Below are 23,963 nucleotides of genomic sequence, written 5' to 3'. Positions count from 1 at the left end.
CTGCCAAATTTTAGCATGTTGTGAATTAGAACTGATCCAAAAGCCAAATGGATAACATTAGTGACAATAGTTCCTGATGGAAAGGTATAACTATTTTTTTACACCAGCTAGGAATCAGGTGAAAATATTTGTATTATTTTGCTACCTTTCCCTCCTCCATGTACATTGTGGTAGAGGCTTGGGCCTGTTTTGTTTTTGTTTTTAATCTTATCATGAGCCCTCCATTCCCTGGAGGCTTGGAAGTCTGTGTTGATTTGCATTTTCTGCTGACCTACTGGCAAACCATGCTGGCTTGTGTAATTATTGGGGTACCTCTATTTTCACTGGGGTGGCAGAAAAGGTTACAAATACCCTCAGTACAGAGGCTTAAACAGTTGCAGTTCAAAGTAAGCAGTAATGATTCCTGGGTCCCTGGCAGTCCAATTGAGAGGCAGGGCTTTTTCCTGACTAGTGCCCGGAGTGCCCTCTCCAGTCCAGTCTCCATGCAGGCAAATAAGCATTTGCATGTTTCCAAGCCAGGCTCAATCAGTGTCTCTCACTGGTGCCCCTTTGCACTGGTTCCCTGCCCAGCTGCAGCTGCTTCCCCATAGGTCCCACATAGACCTGCACCCAGCTGTGATATCCAGCAGTCACAGCCTGTTCCACACACAACTTTGTTCACAGTTCCTGGGGCTTCTCTTCTGCTCCCATGTGGCTCTCACTCCCAAACAGAGTCTGGCCACTTCCTGGTTCAGGACCTTTCCTCTTTTTCTGTAGTCCCCTGCTTTGCAGATCCATCACACTTGCTTGTTGCAACCTGCTTCAGTCCCGTAGGTGCAGGGATATGAGAAAAGTTGACAAATATATATATTTGTGGAAAGTTCCAGCCGGGCCCTTCTCCTGTATCAAGATCTTACCATTTTGCTATTACTGAAACTACCTTAAATGGTACTTGTACTCCTAACTCATTTTGGGAGTGTTTGAAAATCCCACCCATTATCTACAATGCTAGCAGCCAGAGTCACACACCAACTCTCTCTAGCACTCGCACCCACTGGTCTAAAGGAAATCTTTAGAAAGAAATCTAGAGAATTTGGAAATAAAAAACCCCTTCAAGCTCATATTTAGAAAAAACAGTTCTTATTCATAACTGTGTTACTTTGCACACTGATCCTGTGAGCAGGTGGGTGAGTGCCGACCCCTGTGCCTGCATGGAGTTTCATTGACTTCACTGGGCCCACAGTTTTGCAGCTACCTTCAGGAGTGAGGCCTTGGTTTTTATGTTTTATCATAAGAAATTACTACAGAAGTTTATTGGCAGGGGAACAGCATTACAAATAGGGTTTATTTATTTATTTATTTGTTTGTGTATAAGGGAGAGAGGTGGTGAGAAAATAGCTGCTTCACTCTCAGATGCCTTGTCTGAGAGCCATGTGAACTCTTTTTGATGAACTAATTAGGTTTTTGGTTATTTCCTTTTTCAGTCAAAATGCCAAAAAGAACTTCCTATATAAATGACTGATTAGTTTCCAGTCCCTAGTCATTTGGCAGTTTCTGGTTTTATAACTGTACCTGTTGTGGTTTCCAAACTGAGTGCTGCTTGGAGCCAGTAAAATCCTGTGATGTAAACCCTCTAAATATAAATGCTGAGTAAGCACATCTGACTTTATTCCTTGGAATAACCACTAGTGTATTTGGGATGAAACTGTTGAGCTATGGGTGCAGACAACCAGAATAAATTCTCTCTTCTGCTTAGTCTCTCTTCTCATCTCCTCCTCCATCTGTGGTTTTGCACCTCTCCTTGCAGTCCCTCTATTTAGACTGCATTGTTCTAAAGTATCAAAAATGATAAAAGGTTTAAGCTGACCTATTGGGAAAGATTAAAAAAACTGGGCATGCTTAGCCTTGAGAAAAGAAGACAGAGTGGGGACCTGACAACAGTCTTCAAATATGTTGTAAAGAGGATGGTAAGCAATTGTTTCTCCATGTCCACTGAAGGTGGGACAAGTAATAGGCTTAATCTGCAGCAACGGTGATTTAGGATAGACATTAGGAAAAACTTTCTAACCATACAGAAAGGTAAGCCCTGGAACAGGCTTCAAAGAAGGTCAAGGAATCTCTGTTTTTAGAGGTTTTAAAGAAAAGGTTAGACAAACACCCCTCAGGGATGATCGAGGTACACTTGGTCTTTTCTCAGCATAGGGGGGAGGACTGGATAACAACTCGAGGTCCCTTCCAGCCCCTACATTTATATGATTCTATGACACTTCTACATTCAGATTTCAGGAACATGATCAGGCTTCTGGTTACCCCACACACAAATTATGCACAGATGTAATTGGGATCATTAGGACCTGACTTTTTTCAAATGCAAATAAGAAGCCTGAGAAATAATACTTGTTAGATATTTATTTTTGGGAAGGGGAGGGGAGCAAAACATATCTCTTGCCAAGGTACCTACTCTGATTTACTGCTAGATGATGAACCTTCCCTCTTCTCTTCACAACCCTTCCAGCCTCTAAGCCAAGATGATATGCTCTTCCACTGCCTGAACCCCTTCCTGCTAAATTCCAGTACTGCTCCACAGATGTAAGCCTTCAATTTGACATACGCAGTAAACAAACCTTCCCTCTGCCTTCAACTAGCATACCAACCTCCTTCCCATTTGACCAATCTCCCTGCAAGTTCATCCATAAGAACCCCTCACATTGCCCTCACCAGCTGTTAAAGCCTCCCTCTACCTCCTGAAAAGTACCAGATCTTCTGCTATACCACATTTCCCCTGTTTAAAAATAGAGAGGATATCATATTTACTTATATTATAGTGAACACTGGCACACCACTAAGCATGTAACCATCTGCTTCTCTTTTCTTATCCATGGAAAGAGTTCAATATTGCACTATTATACATCTGATCCATGAGATCATATACACAGAAAAAATCCTTTTGCCACCTTCTGCATGCAGTAGGTTACCATATCAAAAACCAATGTCTGTTACTATATGTGAGATAGTGTGTCATTTAAAACAGCAGTCCCCAACCTTTTTGGCACCAGGGACCGGTTTCGTAGAAAAAAAAATTTCTGCGGACCTGTGGGATGGTTTTGGGATGATTCAAGTGCATTACATTTATTTTTGTACTTTTATTTCTATTATTATTGTAATATATAATGAAATAATTATACAACTGACCATAATGTAGAATTAGTGGGAGCCCTGAGCTTGTTTTCCTGCAACTAGACGGTCCCATCTGGGGGTGATGGGAGACAGTGACACCCGAAGTGTGTTGCTTATGTCCAGTCTACTCCGTAATCTCGTTTTGGTTGCTGTCACTGCAGAAAACCCTGCTTCACAAAGATAGGATGTTGAAAATGGAAGTAAGCTTTTCAGTGCTTTTGTGGAAATCTCAGGATATTCCGCCTTGACTTTAATCCAGAACGTATGGAGATTTGAAGTTGTCTCAAACATACTTTTAAGGCCACCGTCATTTGTCATCTCAAGCAGTTGATCCTCTTCTAGCACGGATAAAGTCGATTCACCTGGCTTATTCACAAATGGGTTGCGGATCCATTCCTTCCCAGTTCGTGGGTCTTTTGTGGTTGGGAAGTAATGCTCAAACTCTTTTGAAAGCTGAGATAGGTGATCATGCACCAGCTGGGAAAAAGAAGGCCCTGGCTCAGTCTCTTTCAAAATCTCTGCTAATATTTGAAACATGTCAAAAATCCCAATGTTCACTCGTTGCCCCCATAATTCTAGTTTGGCTTTGAATGCAGCCACTTTATCTGCCAACTTGAACACAGTTGTCGTTCTCCCCTGAAGTGACAGATTGAGTTCGTTGAGCAGGTTGAATATGTCACACAAGTAAGCAAGTTTTATGACCCATTCTGTGTCACTGAAATGTGCTGCCCGTGGTGACTGTTTTTCTAAAAGAAATCTCTGGAGCGGCTCTCGTAACTCAAAAACTCTGGCCAGTGATCTACCTTTAGAAAGCCATCTCACTTCTGTGTATAAGAGAAGATGTGTGTGCTCTGCGTCCATCTCCTCACAGAGCTGCGCGAACAGACGTGCGTTAAGGGCATGTACTTTAATGTGGTTGATCATTTTAATCACATCCTGCAAAACTTTGTTAAGTTCAGATGACATTTTTCGGCTAGCTAGCATTTCTCTATGGATGACACAGTGCGTAGACTCACATTCAGAAGCGACCTCCTTGACCCGAGTAGTGAAACCAGAAAGCCGTCCAGTCATGGCAGCTGCTCCGTCCGTGCATATAGAGACACAAAATGACCAATTCAGTTTTCCTGACATGTAATCATTCAAAGACTTGAATAGTTCTGCAGCTGTGGTGTTGGTTGGCAACAAAAGTGCACGTAACATATCCTCATGCACATCCTCCTGAAAAATATATCGCACAAAAACAAGCATTGTTGCCTTGTTGTCAACATCGGTAGACTCGTCAACCTGGATTGCGTACCACGGTGACTCATTCACCCTCTCTAACAATTGTGCCTTAATATCCTCTGCTATTTCATCAATTCATCTAGTTATGGTGCTAGCCGAAAGAGGAACACGTGCCACCTTTTGAATTACAGCCTCTCCTAAAAGTACACGACAAATGTCCTTAGCAGCAGGCAGGATCAACTCTTCCCCAATAGTAAAGGGCTTCTTAGCTTTAGCAATGCGGTTAGCCACTAAGAATGATGCTTTCAGTGCAGACACATTTGATGAAGTGGTGGCCTTCAGTAATTGCTTCTGTTTTTCGTGTTCACGTTTTTTTCTTTTGAAAAACTCCAAAGGCTTGTCTTTTAATGCAGGGTGCTTGGGCTCCATATGGCGAAGCAGTTTTGAAGGTTTCATGGCTTCGTTGGATAGCCGGTCGCCACATATTATACAAAGCGGGCGTGGAGAATGTGAGTCACCTGTTGCAATGAACCCGTAATTTAAGTAGGACTCTTGGTATTTTCTTTTAAATGCAGCTTTCTTTTTGTTGGCCGTCTTAGAGTCTTCTGCTGTCTCATCATTGGGTCTTTCCCCCTTTTCAAAGAAGCTTTGCAGCGACATTTGTTTTTTACTCATTTTGGCCAGGGTTAGCTTGTGGGCTTACCAAAACTGTGCGGGAAAGAGGCACGGACGGAAGTGGTAAATAAAATAATGGGCGGGCCACGTGCGGACTAATATAAGTGTCGGATTCTGACTTAAAGCCTGCCACCAGATGCAGCTGTACAATTGAAGTACATCAACTCACTTGCCACTATAAAGCCTGCCACCAGATGCAGCTTAATTGTCACTTGGCACTCACTGATAGGGTTCTGATATTAGTCTGCAAGCGATTGATTTATTATGGTCTCTGTGCAGTGAAACCTCTGCTAATGTAATCTGTTTTTGCAGCCGCTCCCCAGCGCTAGCATCATGGCCTCAGCTCCACCTCAGATCATCAGGCATTAGATTCTCATAAGGAGTGCAAAACTCCCTCCATCGCATGCGCAGTTTACAGTAGGGTTCGCGCTCCTATGAGAATCTAACATCTGACAGAAGGCGGAGGTCAGGCAGTAATGCGAGCGACGGGGAGCGGCTCTAAACACAGATGAAGCTTTGCTAGCTCACTCACCGCTCATGTCCTAGCCGCTCATGTCCTGCTGTGCACTCACTGCTCATGTCCTGCTGTGCGCTCGGTTCGCGGCCCGGTTCCTAACAGGCCATGGACCGGTACCAGTCCGTGGCCCGGGGGTTGGGGACCCCTGATTTAAAATATACATATTTGTGTGTGTGCGCGTGTGTGTAGATTGTAATACAAGGAAGGGGCCAGCCTCTTATTATCTCATATGAATTATTATGTCCATATATTAATGTTTGGGCATTAAACCTAGGTTCCCTCCATGTAATCACTCGACTGCTCATTAATCAACATTAATCAAACCAATGGCACTCTTGTTAAGACTAATGGAGCTCTTTAGTCATTGCAGTAACCCAGTTCCCTTCAGAGTTGAGGGTCCTGAAGGAGTGATCACTTAGAATAGAGCTAAGATACAGGCTCTGTTACTTTTATTATTTTAACCAATCTTCTATCTCTCATGGGAAATTAGCTTATTTGAGCAGAGCACTGGAGCCATATTGTATTTCTGTCACTGATGGTGGAGTTATTATGTAATGACTCTGGCTTTGGAAATGTCATAATTTTCTCCTCTTCTACATTCTGGTTCAAAGTAAACAAATTAAATTACATATCTCATCCCAGCCCCCTTCCTTCTTTCTGGCCTTGAGAGGCTTCTTTATATAAAGTAATAACACCCTTTAAAATAATTTATGAGTGTAATATTTAACAAGTGCAGTATTTATGAACAATTTTCTCAGATACCCCTCTACAACACTAACATTGGCTAAGCCAGAATACCCTTCATAGTCACTTTAGGTTTAGCATGTTAGCAGAGAAATCCTTCAGACCTATCTTGACTCAGTGAGCTTCTAGGGTATTCACAAAACTACATATATTCTACCACAGAAAATAAGAAGGGCTTCTTAAGAAACCTTGAGGTAATAATTCTGTCATTATGACCTAGGTAAGGTCAAAAAAGGCTAAAACCTTTACTTTTTTTAATGAAGGTTTGCTCATTATAATTGCATCTATATGTGCGGCCTCTATTTGTGAAGGGTGCAATCAGAGCCTTGACTGGCTCATTTAATTACTTCTCTGCTTGTATTCTGGCAGCGGGTTTGGGGAAATCTGTTAGTTTGCTATATTCAGAGTATCCCATCTCATTACAGTGACAAAGAGTTTCAAATTCATTTTCTGGAAGCATCTATGTAGGTAAAACTAACTCCACTGAATATTCATAGAACATCCCCCCCCCGCCCAAAATCCAAAATGGGTGTGGACATACTCCAAGGAAATTCATTTTTAAATTCTGATGAATACTTGCAGAACATCCTCCCCGGCATTTGCCCAGCTCTAGTAACATGCTGGAAAAGATCTTTAGGTTACATTTGGGACAAACATGTGAGTAACTCAGCCTCATTTACTTATTCAGCCTTGGGTTTCTTCTTGTTTTTGAGGGAATTGTGACTGCTTACCTAAAGACAGACACCATGAAACAATGTTTCACAGCATGGGTTGCCACTCATTCCATAGTCCGACCGCAATGAGCAGTAGAACTGCCCGGTTCTGATGCATAGTGGGCCGCCTGTGCCCACTGTGAAGGGTGGAGCATTTGGCCATAAAGGAACAATTCTGTGCAATGCAGAACCATATTTATTATATTCCTAAACCACTTGTTATCATTTTATCTAAGTGCCAATACACACAATAAAAGAACGGAGTCCAATGCTAACATCCAGTTAAATTTCTCACTGTAATCTACTTGTTTTCAAAATGAAGTCACTTTGAGAGATGCTCAATTATTACGAATGGCTACATTTCCAACCAACCTATGCATTTTGTTGCATTGCAACTGAGTGGAACGCAGTGTATGGTTAATATCTTTCTCTTGTACAGAAGATGGATGTACTCTTGTCAAGAAATGGCATTTGTAGTTGAGACACTGTACCAAGAGTTGTGATGGGTTACAGCAGAACAGAGAAACTAGCACATTCCTTGTGTTATTCTAAGAAGCAGCTGTCTATTTATGCCTTCTTACGCAATAAGCATGCAATTATGGCATGTGGTGAGTAAGCACCTGAAGCAGACCTGGTATTTCACAATAACCTCATATCCTGAAATAGCTTACTAAAAAATATGGTTTGGCTTTGAAAAAAAAAACAATGTTTCACCCTTCTGTCATCACCTTTGGGAGACAGACATTTTGAGTCTTATGAATATGTGTTGTTTTAATTAAGATCATTATGTTAGTGTCCACAGCAGTGCTCAAACTGAGAATACTCCAGAGTTTAGAATACTTAACCCAGCATATCACAGACCCACAAATACAGACACTTTTAGAAAATATATTTGACACCCTGGTTATGATAATCTCACCCTCTGAGAAGGAATAGTTTTAGTAATCTGAGGAAGAAAAATATTTTAAAGGTGAAGGAGAAGAAATGTGCAGACCCCCTCTTCTCCTGCCCAGTAGACATCTATCACCACCACACCCTTCACAGTGGAACTGCAGAGCCTCTGCTGATGAGGGAATTCCACAGCCAGTGAGTGAGTAACAGATTTATCCATAAGGTTATGATTAGTTGATTCGTTATGATTAGTTATCAGACTGTCTATATTTAAAGAAAATACAGTAAGAATACACAACATCCAATCACCAGCTGATGTTTTCTTGAGGAAAAACTTACAGATCTCCATAGACCAGGCCATATATCTGTGCCATGCTCTGATGATAGACCCCTCGCAGGATAATTAACAGCAGAATCACAACGAAAGCTGGAAGTCCCCAACTCAAAAGGAAGAAAAGCAGATAGCGCCGCTGTGTGTGTTCATCATTCATCACCAGGACATACCAGAAATTAATAGCCTAAGGAATAACACAGATCATTAAATCAGCAGGGTTTAGGGAATAATTAACCTTTCCATCAAATAAAACATTCAGAGACAGACTATACACTTTTGAATCCATATATATGTTTTCCCCAACATCAATATTTGTTCCCCTTTTCCCTCCTCAAATAACCAGAAGAGGTTGGTTGCCCAGGAAGTAGGGTTACTGTTGTGGTTCGGTTAAGCTTGAGATTAGCCTGCCAGAAGGAGATACATCCAAGTTAGCCCAACATAAATCCAGTTTCTGCACTGAAAAAAACCTGGTTTTCCTGAGCTTCTACAGGCTCACTTGGAATTCTGACACATAATTTTGCAAAATCTGATCTCTCCTGAATGTCCTATAAACTAGCACTGAGCTGTCTATTTTTTTACAGCATATTCAGCAAGCTGCTTCTACAGTTCTGCTTATGAACTTGATAAGGAAGTGTCATTCAAATTGTAGTTTAATGTAATGTACATACTGACAGTGAAGAAATTCAGATCACGGATACTGCACAGATGACAGAAAGAGTGCCATGAAGCAAAAGAGACACATGGTCTATGTGTAGAGTATTCTGGACTCTAGAACAATCTTGATTTCTGTGAAGGTCTCAGTTGGTCTGAGGACTGAATAATTTTTCTTTGGTGGTAAAGAGTTAACCCAGTCCATTCACTTTTCAGATTAACTGGGAGGAAACTTCATGAGGAGAATCTCACTGAGTTTTCTTTTCCTTTGGCTTACTCTGATGGCCTTCCCACATATTGGGGTAATGTGGGTCAGTGTTCTCTGTTTGGGGTAGAGAAGTATAGAAAGCATGCTTGGTATTTTTGAACAGATTCCCCTTTCCTCTGCTTCTTCACCAAACATAGTGGAGATGAATTTTTACTGTTTGAGAAAGCAAATGCTTGACCACTCTCTTTCGGTTGGATTAATGGGACTGGTGAAATCCACATACATCTATGCAGAAATATGAAAGGATTTGAGCTATTGATGGAGAACTCATGGGAGGAAAACATAAAAAAAAAGGAGGAATGCAATTAGCATAAAAAGTAGAGAAACAGAATGCAAATAAATAAATAAATTGAAGCACGTTCAGCTCATTATCAAACAAAATAATCCAGGGACATACAAAATATCTCTGACTTAAAATGATCGAGTAGAATACTAGAGGTCTCCTGAGAATACAGCTAAAATTAGACACTTCAAACAAACTGCTAACATTTTGCAGCATGCGTAAGTATAATAGTGTAGAAGATACTTTCCAACACCAATCACTTTGTTTTACTCTCACAGGGGAATTAGTGCAAAATAGCCAGGATGTGAAATTAAATAGCTATTCCTCATTCCCCATGTGGAGACTCTGATCATTTCACTTAAGAGTGCTTTTGTGCACCAATTAGATACCAGTGGCTGGCTCATGACAGCTGTCTCAGGCTGGAGCTTGGGATCTAGGACCCTGCAAGGTGGGAGGGTCCCAGAGCTCAGGCTGCAGCCTGAGCCCAAAAGCTACACTGCAATAAAACAGCCCTGGGTATTCATTACAGTGTAGACATACCCTTGGTGCAGAATAAAAGAATCCACATCAGAGTTGGTGCAGAATAGTTAAACAGCAATAGATATTCCACACTAGCTATTCCAGACTTTTTCTCCACATAGAAAAGCCCTTTATAAGGCCCTGATTCAGCAAGGTTCTTAAGCATGCACCTAATTAAATACACAGGTAGTCTCACTGTATGAGTTTAAGTACTTTGCTGAAACAAGACCTAAGTCATTTTAGAATGTATCTGCAATTCAGTTTTAAATTGTATAGTCAAATAGAGCAGACAAAATTGGTAACTCCATACAAATACAGCAATTAACAAAATTCAATTAACAGTTTTAACATAAAGAACAAGAAAGAATTTCACAGATAAGTTTACGTGTGTGTGTGTGTGTGTGTGTGTGTGTGTGTGTGTGTGTGTGTACACCAACTTATTACTCTCTAATAAATCCTCACACTATCCATATAGGTAGTCTTCTGTTGTGTACATTTGGTAACCTAGTTCTTTGCTTCATCTCAAATAGATTATACTAACTAGAGTTGGGCAAATAATTCATACAATTTTAGCCATTTTTTGGTTTACAGATTGTCTGTTAAGAGATTGCAAAATTACCAAATAGATTTGTTGTTCAAAAATATTTGTGAATTTCTTCAGCCAAATTCTTGACTTTCAGTTCATCCAAGTGGCAAACTGTGAATTCTACTATCAGGTATTCAATTTGTGCTGAGTGGGTTAGTTATGTAAGCATTGTTTGTTCAGTTATTTGGTATTGTTCCCTGTCTTACATATCTAATTGATGAAGAACAAATCTTGATTACATAATTCAAAATTCTCCCTTTGATTATTAGTAATATGTTATATGATCAGTGAACAAAACAAAAAGCATATGACTTATGTCATTAAAGGACAGAAGAAAAATTACTACTTGCATATTCAGTTGAATGTTTGCCAAAAGGAAATGCTAAATGGCTGAAAATGGATTTGAATATTTGTGCAAAGATTTTTCTATTATTTGCTGAACTTTTATAATAACTCTTTCCCTCTCATTTTACTGCATTCAGTAGCTCTGCTAGATCCTTCTCTTTTTATGCAAAGAAAGTTTCCTTGTTCTTAAAGGAAAGAGGGACTTCTTTCTTCCACGAAGTTAAAAGGACAAACAGTAATAGAGAACATTTCTGTATAAATCTTCAAATTGTGTGATCTTCTGGTCTTACCTAAGCCATGCATCAGTACTAGTACTCTGACAGTGGAACCACTGAACTGATTTATGCCATTATATTTAGTTAGGGATCACTGATCCTGTTAATTCTGACTATTAGCTTAATTGTTCTCAGTCATGCAATTCAGATTGTTTTCTAAGAAGTCCTACCATATGTCCTTGCCCTCCTTTGCTGTATTTATTTAGTCATAGTTACCCATCTTATCTCATTTATCACATGGATGACACTAGTCCAATGGTCTTTGCAAAACTTTAGGAGAGATTGGCCAATTCACCATTTCCTGTGCAGTGACATTTTTATCTTGATAATTATAAGCCTCTTGTCTTTGGTGTGCCAAAATTAAATCAATGAAGTACAAATAGTGGAGCTAATTTTAGCAGATCCTTTCCTGTTGCTATGCTGTAACAATAACTAGTCCTGCAGAGGAATAAAATATACAGTCCATTTCTCAGCTGCTCAGGTGAAGAAACTAATGCACAAGCTATGAATGTTCTGAGGTGCAGTACAAAACAATTATACATAAACAGAAAATCTTAACGAAACAATCCTAAACTTACTGAGCTTTTTCTTTTGCAATGAAACAATCAATTGAAGCTACCTTTCAAGATGTAAGATACATTTTACGTATGGATTTTTTTTTAATGGGGTTACATGTCGGACTGTAGTCAGCAGGTATTGCTTATCAAGAAGGAGGCATTAGATAAAGGGCTTGTCAGTTCGGTTCACATAGCTTTATTTCCCTCAGCCCCCCTGTTTTGGAAGGGATGTATACATCTATATGAATGACTTTAGGCCTATTCACATGCTTAAAAGTTAGGCATGTGCTTAAGTACCTTGCTGAATCAGGACCTTAATGAGACTGCAAGTGGATTTATGGAAAAACAACCAGGCACAAATATGGCCAAAAAATTAAAAGGGAGAAATACAAATACTTGGGACCTGACATTCATCTTGCTCCCACTAGTTTTACTCCACTGCAACTGCATTCTGTGGAGTTACTCCAGATTTGCATTGGTTTAAATGTGATCAGAATCAGGGCCTTGTATCGTACATATTTTCCCACAATTCTCTAACTAGGAATTGGCTGTTATTTAGTTGATACAGATGAGTGTTAAAACATCTTAAACTAGTTTTAAAAAGTGTACAACTAAGTTACCAAAGAGGCAACTTCTAATACATTATTCTTAATAAGATTTTTTATGGTAAAGTTTGAACAGGCATACTTTTACTTGTATGTGCCTGTCATTCAGGAACTGCTACCAAGGATTTGCCATAATCTACTGAGTGCCCTGGAACAAACAATACAGTACAGAACAGCATGTCTAACGCATGCTCATCGACATACCGTGTCATCCCAAAGAACAAGCCACCCAACATGGGCTGGCTTTTAAAACGGATGCTGGTGGGTGTCAGTGGATGGTGGCAGGGTGAACTAGTAAGGCTTAAAACTTCTGTATATTAGGCAGCTATATGACTCAAAACGCTTGGCCAAATTCACCTCCATTGATATATGGAGGAGGTTAAAAAGAAATGGTGAGTGAGGTAATATCTTTTATTGGACTAACTTCTGTTGGTAAGAGAGACAAGCTTTTGAGCTACACAGAGCTCTTCCTCAGGTCTGTGGAGGAGTTGTAATTTGCACCTGTCACTCTACCTCGGCCCTTTTCAGTCAAATGGGCCTCAATCCTAATGGAGGGTCGGTTATGTTTCCACCACCCTGTGACATATTTATGTTCTCCCAGGAGCTCCACAGAAGTCCTGAGAACAGAAGCTGCTGAGGGTGTATTCAATCAGAATCCCCAGCTGCCCTACCTATGATCCTGTTCTCAGGCCAGTATTGAAATATGAGGCTTTGCTTTGCAATATCAATAGTTTGGGGGAGTAACCATTTATATCCAAAAGTCTGACTTCTTCATCCTGTATTTTCTAATGTTTTGAAACTGTAGATGCACAAATGTAGATTATATGCCAGATCCTCAGTTGGTGTAAACTGGTGTAGCTTCATTAAAGTAGTGTGGATTATTAGCACAGCCTGCCTGGGCTACTGTCCATTAGATTCAACAATTCATGTCTGTATTTTAATGAATAGAAAAGTTTAAGGAAATACTTTTTCTAAGATCTGAGCATTTGAATATACTGAATAATTATGTTTCAAAACTTAGCTCTTCTTTTACATTTCCCTAAACGCTGAACATTATTAATGGCAACTGGTTCACACCAAAATGAAAAATGTTTCAACGTGTTAAAGAATTTATGACTTGTTGTGAGACAACAGATGGATAGAATTAAAAAAAAATCTTCCTGCACAATAAAATTGTTATATTTTATTCATTAAAGTGAAGACAAAGTAAAAAAAAATCCCTCTCAGATGTACAGGGAAGAACAATTGCTTTTCATTTCTATGACATATTTGATTTACTTACTATTGGTGGTAAGACTTCATGCTGAAGAATTTCTAACCTACTTGAACATAATGGGCAAATTTTCAAAAGTGGCTGTACTCACTGCACACGCAAAACTCTGCATTTGTGTGAAAGTGCTGTTGGCGCACACAGATGATGAGCGCTGTGCATATAATTAGTACATAGTCTTTTATGTGGTCATGTCTTAAATTTGTAAAAATGAATTGCACAGGAGTTCCAATTCAGGAAGCAAGGAGAAGTCATGTGAGCTGAACAACAAGACAGAGATGTAAAGGGACTGCTGTGCTCAGAACTAACATCTAGTATTCCACCTTCTTACCCACATAATAACGTATTACAAGTTGACTGGATTTCCAAGGTAATCAGCAAGACTTCAACAGGACACAAAATGGGTAGATCCCTTTGCAGGATCAGAGTCATATATAATTATGTATCAAAAAGCAGATTACAGATATGAATGAATTATATACTTAGTGAATATTTTTAAAATTCCCCATGGGACTTTTGAGTTTAGTTTACTGTTCTGTCCCTTTAAGACTTGCTGGAAAGAGTTTGTCATTCAAAAGGGGCAGTGCAGATGGGGAGAGAAAGACTGACTGATTGCCCTGGAAGCATAAAAAAGAATATCTAGAAGACTGACCAAAAGCTCTAAAAACAAGATCAAGGACCTGAAGAGAGAGCTCCAAGTACAAAGAAAAAAATGGCAAGAGATAGAGCAGGGATCCAGCCAGTCAGAAGGTCCTAAACCAGTGGTGGGCAATGGGAGCTGCAGGAAACAGCAGCCAGCACGTCCCTGGGGACTGCCACTTCCCACAGCTCCCATTAGCCAGGAACTGGGAGCTGTGGGGGGCCATGCCTGCGGACAGTCAAGGTCAGCAAAATGTCTTGTGGCCCACAATCAGATTACCAAAACATTTAGGAAAATGATGTAATAAAGCACTTATACAGTAGCTTGCATTGCCTACGGTGTGTTGTGACAAGATACTGTGGGAAGAACCAAACAGAAAGAAAAGCAGAGGCAAAAAGCAAGAAAGCTAAGCAGTAGCCTGTTAGTACAGTATGACCCGGGGAAAGCTAGAAAAAGAGTTTATTGCCAAAAAAGGCTGGTGGCTGTAAACTAAGAAACTGCTCCTGTTGCTCTTGGTTCCTCCAGCATTTGGAGAAGTAGGACTTTGATACATCTTGTTTATTGACAAGGAATGTGCAAAGAAACACCTTTCATCAATTTCTACTCCTAACAGAAAAACCCTGAGGGCTCTGAACTTTAATTAGCTGGTTGGATCAAAAAAAGGTGCAAGAGTACTTTCCAAAAGTCTTTGACAACATTTTTCATAAAAAGCTACTATGACAGTGGTGGGCAACTTGCAGCTCGCATCAGGGTAATCTGACTGCAGGCTGAGACACATTTTGCTGAAGTTGACCATCTGCAGGCACAGCCCCCTCACAGCTCCCAGTGGCCATGGTCATAGCTGCCGACTCCGTGGGTGCTCCGGGGCTGGAGCACCCACAAAAAAAAATTGATGGGTGCTCTGTACCCACTGGCAGCCAAGCTCCCCACCCCGCCCCCTATGGAGGAGGTGGGAGTTTTGGGGAAGGGGTTGGAATGGGGGCAGGGTGGGAGGTGGCGGGGCAGGTGTGGAGTCAGGACGGGGTTGGGGCAGCAGGGGGGGCCGAGCACCCACCAGCGCCAGCAGAAGCCAGTGCCTATGGCCACAGCTGTGGGAAGCAGCAGCCAGCATGTCCCTGCAGCCTGCCGCTTCCCACAGCTCCCATTGGCCGGGAACGGTGAACCGTGGCCACTGAGAGCTGTGGGGGACCATGCCTTTGGACAGTCAATGTCAGCAAAATGTCTCTCAGCCCACAATCAGATTATCCCTGATGGGCTGCATGCAGGCCACAGGCTGCAGGTTGTCCACCACTGTACTATAGGAACTCCGTAGTTATGGTCTGAAAGGTACAGCCAGAAACTGTACAGAAACAAAGAGTAGGAATAAATGGCCAATTATTCAGGCAAGGGTTACCAGTGGGGTGTCAAAGTTCCATACTGGAATATGTAATGTTTACTATATTGATCAATTATCTGGAAATGAGGTAGACAGTGAGATGGTTAAATCTGAAAATGACAAAATTTAGGTTAGTCAAGACCAGTGAAAACTGCATGAAACTTCAGAGATTGCTAACCAAACTAGGTGAATGGGCACCATATCAACAGAAGTAGTTCAGTACTGACAAATGGAAAGTAATGCATATTCAAGGGAATAATCTGAATTACTCATACATTTTATTGGGTTCTAATTGTATCAACTCAGGGAAAAAAAACTAGGCATAACTATGTATAGCTCAAGGAAGATCTCTGTTCAATGTGCAGCAGTGTCAAGAAAGGTGATTGTATGTTTTAGGCTATGTGTTTCTTTTCCTCAGTTACTGCTATCTAAGGCTAACAGGTACAGAAGGCTTGGGACTCAAGGTAGAGAGCTGCCTTTTGTTTTTGTTCCATGTTTATGTTAGCCTCTTGACAAAGCGCAAGGAAGTGGAGAAGAATTGTTTTTTATGTCTTTCCGTTATTAAGGTCAAAGCAGCACACAGTTACAGCATAATTTATCTCTGCTGAATTTTGCCCTTACATAGGGCCCAATCCTGTATGCTGGACAGTGTGTGAGACAAAATAAAGCAATTTGAGCGAAGGTGCTGCAAATGTGACATTGTACACTATAAACATGATGCACCCAAATCCTGTCAATACTGTAAGCACATATGTGCAGAGGTGCATCTGATGCTAAATGCAGATCTGCAGAGGAGGCATGATGGACCCTCCTCTGTTTTATCTCACAGTTGCTTTGACCAATTTACATCGCATATTTACACAATTAATAGATTTAATCTAGAGATTTCCACAAGTGTTTTACTTGCTTATATCATGTCTGAATTAAGCCTTCTGTCTCAGCATTTTGGGCACGTCTGTGAATGTGTTTACTTTTTCAGTAGATCTGATGCAGCGTTTTGGCCTTATAATAGCTTTTCTCTATACTATACTTCTCAACTTGAATTAAGAAGTAGATTTTTCATTTTACATGGGTCTAAAGTACAAACTGACATTGACTCTGATGACCAATATAACTTGTAACTAATATTTCAGCTTGAAGAGACTTTTTCAAAACAATGTAAGGAAGATGCATTTAGAAACGCCATTAGCTCTTACAAAAGCAGTTTCTTCAGTTTTGATAATGTACTTCCTACCGGGTACATTTTCAAACTGGGATATGGAAATATTTAGTGCACAATGGCCATGGATGTTAATGGGACTTACTGGAATACACCTCTAAACTGATTTGAAAATTTATTTCTAGATCTCTTTCACTCTAGGGTTAGTAGGAATTATTTAAGTTCTTTGCCTCATCAATATCACTGGAATGTGATGACAGACACATTAAGAAATGACATAAATGCAGTACAAGTGTCAGTTGCCCTTAAGCAGATTTTGGTGAATGAGTGAGAGAAAGAGAAAGATACTAACCTGAATGAGCATCCAGCTGAACTGGCAAAGGTAAAGGTAATGTGCAATAGATCCCAGGGCAGAGCAGCTTTCCTCTGAGAGCTCTTGACTTACATAAGCCGAGGCAAGAAACGAAATCTGTAAGAGAGACACATGTATACATATTGGAACCAATCAACATTAATTTAATAATATTAAGTCATCGGCAAGTTTAATTTCATTTGGGATGAAAGCCAGAATGATTTACAATAATTTACCACTCAATTCAGAAACTAATTAGTAATGGAATGTGATGCTTTGGGATAAATGTATTTAATGTTCATCCTGAGGTGAAATTCTAGCTCAACTGAAATCAATAGCAGAACTTCCAGTGACTCAGCATCATAAGTCTGTCCTATTTTGTAAGCATGTTAACAGACTTTTGTTGTTTCTTGATTTGCATGTTATATCACATTTGTAGAAAACCCTGACAATGAAAAATGTCTCAAAGTGGTTCTGTTTACAACGGATTTGAACTTCACATAGTTGGAACCCTGCCTGATTTCCTGCCAGCTCACCATATAAATTTAAATCTGTTGTAAACAGAACAATTTTGTGATGTAACATGCATCAAATATATTTGCATTTCACTGCCCTGTTGAAAAATTTCTAGATAACATATCCTGCACATTTCATCATGTTATCTTTTATTTTCTCAAAACAGAACATGAAATGTATTTATAAACCTAACTTATAGTAACCCACTCCTGCTTCTTGCCCCAAAAGCATTTGTTATGAAATCTGAACACAAGGAAAATTCATGTCCTGTACTGTGCTGTTACATTAGTGAGTGAAAAGCGTGTCAAGTAGGACAAGATTGCAACCTCGAGCTCAAAACAGCAATAGGTTGGGTACCAGCTATACCATCCTACCAAGTGCACCAAGGCTCGAAGGAGTAATCTGCTGGCCTGGTAAATAATCAGTCCTTTGCCTGTATGTTGCAGTGTGCAACAGGTGCTAGGGTGAAGTTATAAGATACTTTTATGGAACAGTAAGCTGTTCTCTACCATGCTGTTCTGAGGCATCCCATCCTAGACACCAGATGACTATACTTCCTTTTCCCACTGGCATGACTCTTTTTAACAGAGGCATTATTATTCTTAGAACTTTTATTTTCCATTATTTGTTTTTAACTACTAGCGCCGCAAAACTAAACCAAAAAAATCTAAAAGAAAAAAATATAATGTTAAAATGTGAGCTGGATCTCAATAAGTTTCAGATCTGGCTCCTCTGAATTCCACTACAGATAAAATACTTTTATAACACATTATCTAGAAGGATCTAATCATTCACATAAAGAATGCAGAATAGGCTAAATCTACCATTTATGCAGTTAACCTACTGAATTTGTGAAGTGAGAAAAATATATATTTTTTCTCTTTAGGGATAATCTAGTTTTATTTCTCCATTTGGGAATAGGTTTTGCTTTTAACCAATAGTTCCAAATTTCTTTTCACTAACACACAGTCCACTGTGAAGCAGTTCTGTTTGTGAATGGATTTGGAACTCGAATCTGCAGACTTTATTCTATGAATATTAAAAACTGCAGCAGTATATGCTTCTCCACCGGGCCCTGTCAAGGCCATCCGATTTGGCCTGAAACTGCTTCATTTAAGGTTAACTAGTGACTCAAAAGGAAAAGCTGCAAATTGCACCAATTTGTGAGAGATATTTTTTTGTGCCATAGAGGGAATGAAGCAGAATGCTAGCGAGAGCATATCACTGAGAAAGGGATCAGGACACTTACAAGGTTTTTCTGACATAGTGACCAAATAAAATAAAAAAATACATTGGAATCTTTACTTATTGATGTTGAAGAGGAACAGATCTTTGAATGGGGTGGGTGGGTTGATAATTTGTAACCATATCTCTAATGCCAAACACTGGGGAATGAATTACTGTCCCCACTGAAGTCAACCAGGAATTCCCACTGTCTTCCATGGGACTAAGATTTCACCCCAGGATCTTGCTTTGAGATCTGTGTACATCTCTATGTGATTATTTAAAATTAAAAGAGTCTTACTGTGTGCACTAAAAAAAATTAAACAAATCAATCAGCATGTGTCTACAGCCCATAAAGTTTGCTTTTAGAGCCTCTCCCTTCATGATCACAATGTTTCTGTTAGAGTTTGGTGAACCTCCCTTAAAAGAAAATGAGGCCTGCAGTCTTCTGTTTCAGTTTACTACAAGTTTCACTACAGCAGACATGCTCCTTGGTTTTTATTACTCTAATAATAAAAGAAATACACTCTTCAGAAACAGCAGGTGTTAATCATTTACTATTACTCAGAGCAAGAATTAAAAGAAGATAATTTATTCACACTGCAGTACATTTTTGTAGTTTTACAGAGTGCTGCTTAAATTGAGCAATTTAAACACAAGCAACAGCTAAAAAGAAGGAAAAAAATAAGTCATAATTTGTTTTTTCCTTGTAGACCTTTTATAAGCAAGATAGCTACATTGGTTACATATTGTACACTGATAGGAATATCTAACACAAAGCATTTGAATCTATGTTTGACCAAATGGATCTCTGAATTTACATTGAAAATATCTGCAGAGAGAGACACCTTCTAAATCTTCATATGAGAATGCTGCACTAGTTCTCATGCAATGTGAATATCTGATTCCTTAAAATGTATTAGTATGTAGTATACATAATGTCGGAAAATAAGTGAAAGTGATACATACTCAGGATCTTCATATATTAAAATAACATTTATTTTATCCCACAGAACTAGTGGAGCAAAAGGTCCTGTAAACTTTGCCTTGACAATTTCAGGTTCATTTGGACAAATTTGTCCAAATTTGAGTGAGTGGTGCTGTGACCCCATGCGCCAGGGTTGCAGCGCAGTGCCAGTCAGGTTCGGCACCAGACCTAGGCAGATTCTGCTGTTGTAGGCAGCTGCTTCCTTGTCCGGATTCCTGAGAATTAACATTTTGTGAACCAACTCTAAACAGATGAATGTGATAGGAGAGAAGAAAGTTGGTGGTAGGGTTGTTTCTCTGTGCTGCTGCCCTTTGGCTTTTTGATGGGAAATCTTCCCCTTCAGCTTTGGCACTTTTTTACTCTCACAGAAGACGGGAGCCCTCCTTTTCTTGATCGGATTCTGCAGAATTTATTTTACTCCTTTAACCTTCTCCCCTCATGTCCCCCAAACTGAAGCCACAATCTTCCAAGAAAAGAGGACTGGAAACTTTGGAAACTTATCAATGCCACTCACCAACTGACTAGAGGGTTCCCTGTTGTGCAATGCAAGGCATTCCCACCCACCCAGAGACTGAGATAATCTTCAGCCAATTCAGTATATTTCTGCTATATGACATTACCATCAGGTTGGTCACTCTGAGGATTTTTTGCAATAGGGGACTATCTTGTAGATGAATCTAGTATTAGTCTGGGAAACTGGAAGCTGTTTTAGCCAAGCTGCATAGGCATTTGACTTGTCCAAGATGCTAACGAAAAAGCTTACTTACAAGTCAGCATAAACAGCAGAGGATTGTATAATATAAGTAAAGGAGGCTACAACCAATAATTTAGCAATGGCACCTAATTTCATGCCCAGTCTGCTCTAGCACCTCTTTAAAGAAATCTGATGCAGGTGAAGATCAACTATTATATTCAAAAAGCCAAAAAATAAATGTTACATCTCTGTTGCAAATTATGACTTGATCTAACCTTAAGAGACATGCATAGGACTGAACAAAGGGTTGCTAGGAAGGAAACTGAGGGAAGATCATATGGTGGAATCTTCTGGGAGATATTCAGATTAATATTAAACAGTTGAATTGTTTTCAAAAGTTAACTGGAATTTTATATCTGCCTGTCACGTTTTTTCTTACTTTTGATTACTTTAAAGCAATTTTCAGATACATAGGGACCAGTGCACAATGACCTATTTATTTTCTAAAACTTAAGTTCTCCAGAACAAATCCTTGAAAACTATGCTGTCCAAAGAACGTGTGCATTAAAATGTGAAGATCTGGTTAAAAGGGGGGAAAGCTTCTTAGCATGTTGAGCTGCCTAGTTTGCCTGTAGCTAGAGCAGCCCCTGAATGTACATACCTGTATGAAGTGCGAATAACAAAAAAAAAAAAAATCAAGACGTGCACATTATAGTTATATAAAATTAACTAATTTAAATGGCATGTTGGAAACAAATGAGAAGCTCCTCTAAATGAAAACTGATTAAAGAAAAGGAACTGCAGGACAAAGGGTTACTTAGCAAAGTACTGAAACTGAGCGATTTTTTTTTAATCTAGCGGTAACTCATATTGATGTTGCAGTGCAGGGAATGTCAAGTTCAGTCTGTGCCACTGAAAAGGCCCAGTACAGTCTAATGCAGAACAAATTGTAAGGAACCTTCTTATGCTCACCTACATATGGCTAAGGCTGAGATGGAGATAAGCCATCTCACCTTACACAATATAGTTTCACAATCATCTTCATCGACAGAGCCAGCCAAATGGCAGGTAGTTGATAATGTCCAAAAGTACAGGATTGAATCCAATTGCCAAAACCATTATGCAGATTTCAAAATATCTGAACAGCTGTACAAACACATGGGTAATCGGCCTTACAGTTATCTGTGTCCAGAGACACTCTCTCTTGAAAGCTGGTCAACAGAGAAACAATCATGTGGGAATGGTTGCTGTAGTCGCCTCCATTTAGTGCTATGTTCTGTTTCACGTGCAAGCTTTTTTCAGACAAGAAGAATGCTTTTTGTGATGGATTCAGTGATTGGGCTCATTCTACTACTTGAATTACAGAGCATGAGAGTAACTCTGACTATCAATTTGTCATGATTTCTTATGTTAAGGTATCTAAAGTAAATCAGCATATTGATACTGAGCTGTCACTTCAGTTTCAAAGAGAGAAATGGTATAAAAGAATCACTGAAATATAGGGCTGGAAGGGGCCTAAGAGGTCATCAAGTCCAGCCCCCTACACTTAGGTAGGACCAGTTATAGCTAGACTGTCACTGACATGGTTTGTCCAACCTGTTCTTAAAAATCTCCAATGATGAGGATTCCACAACCTTCCTTGGAAACCTACTTAATTCTACTTATAGTTAGGAAAAAATTTCTAATATCTAACCTAAATCTCTCCTCGCTCTTGCTGCAGATTAAGCCAATTACTGATTGTCCCATCTTCAGTGGACATAGAAAACAATTGATCATAGTCCTCTTTACAAAGAGCTCTTAACCTATTTGAAGACTGTTATGGGGTACTCCCCCTACCAACCCATTTCTAGTCTCCAGACTAAACATACCCAATTTTTTAACCTTTCCCAATCGGCCAGCTTTTCTAAACATTTGTTGCTCTCCTCTGGACTTGTTCCAATTTGTCTGTATCTTTCCTAAAGTGTAGTGCCCAGAATTGGACATTGTACTGTAGTTGAGGCCTCACCAGTGCCAAGTAGACTGGGACAATTACCTCTTGTGTCTTAACATACAAGAATCCTGTTATTACAGCCCAGAATATTAGCCTCTCACAACTGCATCACACTGATGCATATTCAATTTGTAATCCACTATAATACCCAGATCCTTTTCAGAAGTATTGCCATCTAGACAGTTATTCCCCATTTTATTCTGTCATTGTCCATTGGATTTTTCCTTTCAAAATTAAATACTTTTCACTTGTTTTTACTGAATATCATCTTGTTGATTTCAGACCAAATCTCCAATTTGTCAAGAATATTTTGAATTCCAATCCTGTCTTCTAAAGTGCTTGCAAACCTCTCCCAGCTTGGTGTCACTGCAAATTTTATAAGCACACTCTCCATTCCATTATCCACATCACTGATGAAAATACTGTACGGTACCAGAACCAGGACCGACTCCTGTGAGACCCCACTAGATAGGTCCTCCCAGTGTGACAGTGATCAATTAATAACTACTCTGAGTATACTCTTTAAACCAGTATTGCATCCACCTTATAGTAATTTCAGCTAGATCACATTTCCCTAGTTTGCTTATGAGAATGTCATGGGGGACTGTGTCAAAAGCCTTAGTAAAATCAAGATATATCATGTCTACTACTACCCCCAATCCATTAGGCCAGTAACCCTGTCAAAAAAGGAAATCATTTTGGTTTAGCATCATTTGCTCTTGACACATCTATGCTGGCTACTGCTTACAACTCGATTATTCACCAGGTGCTTACAAATTGATTGTTTAATAATTTGATCCAGTATCTTTCCAAGTATTAAAATTAGGCTGACTGGCCTATAACTTCCCAGATCCTCTTTGTTCCCCTTTTAAAAGACAGGTACTATGTTTGCCCTTCTCCAGTCGTCTAGAACCTCCATGAGTTATTGAAGATAACCGCTAATATTTTCGAGATTACGTCCGCTAGTTTCTCAAGTATGGGGCATGAATTTCATCAGGTCTTCTCAACTTGAATACATCTAACTTATCTAAATATTCTTTAACCGGTTCTTTCCTTCTATTGGCTTGTGTTTCTTCCCCTATGTTGTCAGAATTAATTGTATTGAGTATCTGGTTAACATTAACTTTATTTAGTGAAGACTGATGCAAAATAGGTATTAAACACTTCACCCTTTCTTGATATCATCAGTTATTAGCACTCCCTCCCTGCTATCAAGAAGTTTGGACATGGAAAACCACCATATATTTCCTCCACTATCTGTGATGAGATTTTTTAACTGATGTGGAAGAAAGTTCTATAAGCAATACAAGAGGAAAGTTACACTGCCAAATATTACTCTCTAGCAGTTGACAGTACTCTCGATATTTCTCATGGATCTAGCATTCATTTTCTGTATTTTTAACATAAGTGGA

General features: G+C 39.6%; 1 protein-coding gene across 1 annotated transcript in view; it reads right to left on the bottom strand.

Annotated features, from left to right (window-relative positions):
• The window catches only part of ADGRV1 (adhesion G protein-coupled receptor V1), a 421,267-nt gene that overhangs the window by 104,388 nt on the left and 292,916 nt on the right, over window positions 1–23,963 (bottom strand). The window contains exons 86-87 of the mRNA XM_045021061.1: window positions 17,140–17,256; window positions 8,260–8,438 (exon numbers count right to left, since the gene is read on the bottom strand). Coding sequence (XP_044876996.1) covers window positions 8,260–8,438; window positions 17,140–17,256 — 296 coding nt within the window. The remainder of the gene's footprint in view (window positions 1–8,259; window positions 8,439–17,139; window positions 17,257–23,963) is intronic.

This window comes from Mauremys mutica, chromosome 6 (assembly GCF_020497125.1).
Source record: "Mauremys mutica isolate MM-2020 ecotype Southern chromosome 6, ASM2049712v1, whole genome shotgun sequence".
NCBI classification, from domain to species: Eukaryota; Metazoa; Chordata; order Testudines; family Geoemydidae; genus Mauremys; species Mauremys mutica.
The sequence above is the reverse complement of the archived record's forward strand: the minus strand, read 5'-3'. Positions and strand labels throughout refer to the sequence as shown.